At 46.5% G+C, this 5,971-nt stretch overlaps 1 protein-coding gene across 1 annotated transcript; it reads right to left on the minus strand.

Annotated features, from left to right (window-relative positions):
* Positions 1 to 720: 720 nt before the first annotated feature.
* Positions 721 to 5,575, minus strand: dact2 (dishevelled-binding antagonist of beta-catenin 2). The gene is made up of 4 exons (XM_044214925.1): positions 5,149 to 5,575; positions 3,597 to 3,729; positions 3,164 to 3,454; positions 721 to 2,991 (listed from the first exon to the last, which is right to left on the minus strand). The coding sequence occupies exons 1-4, from the start codon at positions 5,419 to 5,421 to the stop codon at positions 1,106 to 1,108; spliced, it is 2,583 nt and encodes an 860-aa protein (XP_044070860.1). The 5' UTR covers positions 5,422 to 5,575; the 3' UTR covers positions 721 to 1,105.
* Positions 5,576 to 5,971: the final 396 nt, after the last annotated feature.

Here is a 5,971-nt window from a genome sequence, read left to right on the forward strand (position 1 = left end):
ATACCAAGGCAGATTTTGGAAATGAGATTATTCGGCAACTCTGTGCAGCTGCCCACTGTCTAATCTCCTCATGACAGCTCAGAAATGAGGAGCCTCTCATCATCTGTCATTCCTTCTAAATCTCATGTGCCCCCTTGCCATATACACCAACTGTTTTAAAACCTCAGGTCTCTCCTCAGAAACTTGAGCTTCTACAACCATGTTCTTAATGTCTGTTTGTGAAATTGTAGGAGTGTGACTGTGTGCTTTAGTACTTCAGTGCAAGTGTGTTTACTTACATTTAAATGACTGAGGCTGGTAAGTTTCACCCTTTAATTAAACACGACTGTCTGGGTCGATTGTTGAAGCTGCAACTTATTAAACCAACAGCTGGGCAGGAAACCAGATAAGGATCTGTGAGAGCTATCTGTGCTAAATTGGTCAGCCTCAGTGGGACGTTTGTGAGGATTAAGAGAGATTTTTTTCAACATGTGTGATAAATAGTCACCAGAAGAAGAGAGAAGTTGGCAGATGAGATGTTGTGTTGAACATTGTTTACTCACTATTGCTATTAATACCAAAGCTAGAAATGGACAGGGATGTCATTAGCTGTCTAAAGATAAAAAAAAGAAGTATACATAAAAACTAACTATCCCAATATATATAAAATAAGTTTATTCTAATAAGATAAATATGGATAGTTATAATCAATGACCAAAATGAATAACCGAAAATAAGGAATTGAGAAGATTGATTTTATTTCTCAGGTATAAGATTATATGACAGAAATGTCCAAGAAATTGTCAAATGCAGCCACATGCTATGAGAAACTTTAATTACAACAACATAAATATTTACAAATTAAGTATGTGTAATAATGGTGTTATACATGCTTTTATGCAATGCACCATTTTGTACAGCTTTGGGTTCAACCATTGTAAATTCTACATTTTTTTTTGTTTTAACAAAACAATCAGTGCACAAATGCAGTCCAGTTTACTTGCTGGTACTCAGTGATGATTAAGGGTGTTGTGCTGAAAGACCAGGTGAACTCTTTCCAAACAGTTTTGAAAGCATTTCCCAAAGCTCTCTCCCAACAGTTCTCGTTCTGCCCGGGGGAACTTTGCTACACCAGGGTCATGACCTTCAGGGAGGCAGGCTGGAACCGACGAATCTTCTTCTTCAGGGCCCGGGAAGCTTTGATGCGGCAGGCTGATGGCTCGGGGCGTGGGAGCTGCTGGAGGGGGTGTCCAGCGGCGGTGGGTCCCAGAGCAGCCTCAGCCCACACGAGACCTCTCTCGTCCTCGTGGCTGTCCACCTGGTCCTCCTCGTCCAGGGACAGGCTGCTGTCGGAGTCCGAGATGGACTGGAAGCTCTGGCTGGACTCGCTATCTCCAAAGCGGTTGGTGGTGTTATCACTCATCTCCCCCTCACTGCTTTCAGCGATGGTGGAGTGAAACAGTGAGGCGCATTCGGCCGAGTACTCAGACTCGCATCTGGGTGGGTAGTGGTTATGGTAGGGTGCTGGAGGGTATCTAGCATTAAGATTGTGGAAGAAAGAGTTAGTGGACATGGAGGATTGGAAGGAGCGAGGAGGTCCTATCCACTGACCTGGCTTGGCACTCATACTGCGGCCCATCTGCATGCTCCCTGGTGCCTGACCATGAGGCTCTTTTGACCTCTGACGCTGAGCACATACGGCCTGGAACATCTCCACATCGGACAGCCCTTTGGCAGCCCCCTGCCTCCTCTTCCTCTGCTCTACAGGCTGCTCATACTCCAGGCTCTGCAGTCTGCGGCTTTTGCCGGACTTCGTAACAGCAGGGATGGGATGTGGCTTATTATGGACCTTGTGGGTGTACATGAGTCCCGGGCTGCAGTGGCTGGAGTCTGAGCCTGAGCCCTGTCTGCGCTCCTCTGCGTGACAGGTGGTAAATTTCTGGGTCACTTTTCCTTTTCCTGATCTTTTCTGATCTCCCTTGGTTCCAAAACTGGCCTCTCTGGTCCTTTCACCGGAGGAGTGGCCATGTTGCTGCCTCATGACTCGAGGCTTCTCGCTGCTTTTTTTTCTCAGTTTCACGGCTTTGGTTTTACGATCTGCCTGTCTCACCTTGACCCTCTGAGATCCAGCAGGGACAAATTTAGCATGGACAAACTCAGGGGAAGCTGCGTGACCAGTGTGAACCTCAAAGCCTTGACTCTCCTCTGTGCTGGAGCTGTGGGCCATCACCAATCTTTGCTTATGGCCCATCCTCTCTTGTGGCCTTGTCTCTGAATTATCCCCACATCTTTTTTCTGAATTGCTTCTTGCTACACTCCCACATTCTCCTTGGGATTTATCATTCTTCTTCAGGGATGAAGTGGTGACCTCGTCAGAGCTGTACTCCATCATGGCAGCAGGATAGGAGTATCGGTATGAAACCTCGGGGGCTCTCACTGACTGTTTGTGGTTTGTGTTATCAGCTAGCTCTTGGCTGGAGTATGTCATGCAGTGTCTCTTCTGGTCGCTATCTAGTGGGATGATGTTTGTGGTCTGGGCTGGAAGAGGCTGCAGCACAGACACCTCTTTCTGTGACACTTCGGGAAACACAGTTACAACTTCAGTGGGCTTCCCGTGACATTTATTGTGTGTCTGCAGAGTCTCTGTGGCCATTTCACTCTGGATTTTGCTCAAGCTGCGCAGGAGGAGCTTGTCAATGTAACCCAGGGTCTTGGTCTCATAACTCATCTGTGCCCTCTGGAGGGTGTCAGAACCGTTAGTTTGGTGTCTTTGGGCCTCTAGTAGTCCAGGTGTGGCTGGGTCGCCCCCATGGGAAAAGATTGGGCTCTGGAGAGCCACAGCGTGCAGGGGACTGGGGTAGTGGTAAACTTCAGTTCCACTGCGGGACACCAGGTTGCTCTGGAACTTGGGGTCCACTATGGAGGTTTTCACATTTGTGCAGATTGAGGGTTTCCTTGCATCCACAGATTTGTAGTAGCCAAGCCCTTGAGCCATCATCCTATCAAGATCACCTGATGGGCAACACAAAAATACTCATTAACCTTTCAAATCACTCATCAACTGAGAAATGACATGTTATTATGCAGTTAAAATACATGTTGAGTTGCTTAGTAACAACCATCGCATGGTTCCCATTACTACATGAGAGACTATCTTAAATTAGAGATTGAAAGATTTGGTTACCTGTTGACACAGGTCTTGGTCGTGCCTTTTCAGTGCCAGTAGTGCTTGCTCGAATCCTGCTGCTGCCAAGATGGAGGCCTGTAGCCCGCGGAGGGTTGGGCTGGGTAGTGCTCTCATCAGCGGAACGCCGGCGGCATACATCAACTTGTGATGGAGGGGTAATGTGGGAATTAGCAGGGCTCATGGGAAGGAGAAGAAGGCTTGTCTGAGAGGATGACAGACACTCGCTGTACACAGAGGTGCAGGAGGTGGACAACGAGCAAGAGCCACCATCACTGAGCTCATAGAAACCTGGGGAGAGCACGAACGATTATGCACATGAGCATTTTTCTCAGTATTTAACATGATGTGATGGTAGCTTGGGTGGATGTGTTATTACTTGATATAAAGTAAACAACCGTAGGGCTTTTTGCGCAAGTGTTTGCCTACCCACCTGAACTTGGCCTGCTGTCACTCTCCAGCTGCTCTGTGGAGGCCTTGCTCACATCCAGCTTCAGTTCACTGATCTGTTGGTCCAGCTGCTGCAAGTGAGTCTTCAGGCCTACGTCCTGTTTCCGAAGACGAGACTGTAAAACAGACACTTAACATTTTAGCCAACCCCCCAAAATATGTGCAGTACAACCTAAACAAAAGGGCAAGTCTAATTAGATTTTTTTCAGGAAAGGAGTGAGTTCAAGAATGGGAAGTTAAGCAATAAAGCTCCTCATGCACACACATGTATACAATTAAACAGAAATTCTTTGTACAGGTGTATGAACAGGAAAATTAAGCAGAGAAGTCAGGACAAAGGTTAGCAATGCTAGAATTTTATTAAGACGAGGTCCGTTGGTCAGATAAAAGATGCTCATATTGTACAGCCATCAGGAAAACAAAAGCGACTCAGCTGTGGCTGATGATTAACCCCAGCAGGACATGGGGGAGCATGGAAGAAGCAGTGGTGGGTAAGTCATTTCTCCCCCACAGCGAGGGCCTGGCCATTGTGTAAACTACTTGAGGAGGAGAGCTTGGGGGTTGGGTTGAAGGACTGTTTGCTTTGCAGTTAGGGCTGGGCATTTACTGTTACAGTTGTTCATAAAATGAGGGCTAGGGGTCATTGCCTGCAAAATGCACCATTTAATTAATGTTTCATTCTCTTTTAAGATGAAATTAGTTCAGTTGACTTCTATTTAAACTATAGCAGAAAAAGATGTTCTTGAAAAATGTTTCTGAACCATTAAGTCTATATGTAGCTGTTGGTGTTTTTTAAAGATGGGTTGTGGTGAGTCTGCAGTGGCTCCATTTGGCATGAATGTAAAACACAATTTTAACCTTATGTTGTCCGAGTAGCTTCAATGCATTTGCCCAGTTCTACTCAAAGTCAAGCATAGCACCTTAATCCCTGCACTTCCTGTAAACTGTTATAACAGCAGCCTGCATGGAAAAAGCTTGTCATGGAAAACTCAACACAGCCAGTTGTCTCCAACACTCAGGGGCCTCTCATGCCAGAGACTCTCACTGAGTGTCATTCACAACAAAATATCCACCTTAAAAAAACACATTTAAACCCCACACACACACACACACACACATTAATGGTTAATGATTGAGGTTTGCCCCCCTGCAGTCTACACATGCACTGCGTGCAAGCACATACACAACTCAAAGTCCTCTTGGTACTGCAGTGAACCTTGATTTATGACACCTACCCTACTTCCTACCCCCAGCTGAGAGCATTAAAGTGTGTCTGGTAATAATTGAAGATGGAATGCACATGAGCATCAGCTGACGGCAAGATAAAAACGGTCGACTTTATTCCAAGGACAATGAAACTGTCCATTTTTTAAAAGTACATGTCAGCCCGGTGTTAGTCCCATGGTTATAAATAAGAATCCTAATAAAAGTACAAATATTATGGTGACACCAAACTACCCCCTACACATAATGTCTCTACAGAGGTATGGTATTTTAATGATTCTGTTTAGTGGCTTTTGATTTAAATGACCTACCAGCTGTTGCTTCAAGGCTGTCAGGGTCGCCTCCAGCCGCTGTTCCTCAGCCCCCATCATCCTGGGACCCTCCGGGCCTACGTGGACAGAAGTGACCGGCTCCTCTCGGTCCACCCTCAGTGCCCAGCTCACCATGTCGCTCTGTCTGTCCTTCAGCAGATGCAGCTCCTGCAGCCCGGCCAGAGCAGCCTGCAGCCTTTCCCCGACTCTGCTGCGGTCTCCTCCGGCTGCAGCACTCATCATCCCCGCACAAGACGCCTTCCTGCTCAGCATGCTGGAGAGCGGCGTCCGGGCATATCCAGACACAAAATGCTGTTAAAGAAACGTCGTCGTTCAGACCGCGCTCCTCGCAGGATAACCGCTGTGTTAGTTACTGTCTTGCTGCTGCTGTTGACCTGTTAGGTTTTTAAACTACCTGTTAGAATAAATCCTGAGCTCAGAGGAGAGACGGAGCTCCTCCCACAGACCAAATGGCCCTCCTTCCTATTGGCTGGCCGCTGGGTCCCAATGAACATCTGGTACTAATCCTCCCCATTCAAGTCCTCAGTGGAGCTGCCCAGGCATGTACTAAGTTCATCTGCATAATACCACATGGCATAATGAGCATATTATTATGCTATTTCCACTATTCTTTTGTTGTTGTTATTCTTTCCAGTAGTAGGCTTTCCAGAGATATGTGGGCAGTAAGCGGTTTCAGGGAATGTAAATGGGTAAGCACTGAATGTCCTCTCATCATCATGAGACAACCAACCACCAAATCAAAAAAACAAAAACAAAAAACAAAAAACAAATGAATCACAGCTTTGAGGCAGGCAATCAACAC

Source organism: Siniperca chuatsi, linkage group LG11, assembly GCF_020085105.1.
Source record: "Siniperca chuatsi isolate FFG_IHB_CAS linkage group LG11, ASM2008510v1, whole genome shotgun sequence".
Classification (NCBI taxonomy): domain Eukaryota; kingdom Metazoa; phylum Chordata; class Actinopteri; order Centrarchiformes; family Sinipercidae; genus Siniperca; species Siniperca chuatsi.

Excerpts from the sequence above, each read along its gene's own strand:
- dact2 (XM_044214925.1), bottom strand. The coding sequence starts at position 5,421 with ATGCTGAGCAGGAAGGCGTCTTGTGCGGGGATGATGAGTGCTGCAGCC. Across the intron at positions 3,455-3,596 it reads TGACAGCAGGCCAAGTTCAG|GTTTCTATGAGCTCAGTGAT; the intron begins GTGGGTAGGCAA and ends TGCTCTCCCCAG. Across the intron at positions 2,992-3,163 it reads ACCAAGACCTGTGTCAACAG|GTGATCTTGATAGGATGATG; the intron begins GTAACCAAATCT and ends GTTGCCCATCAG.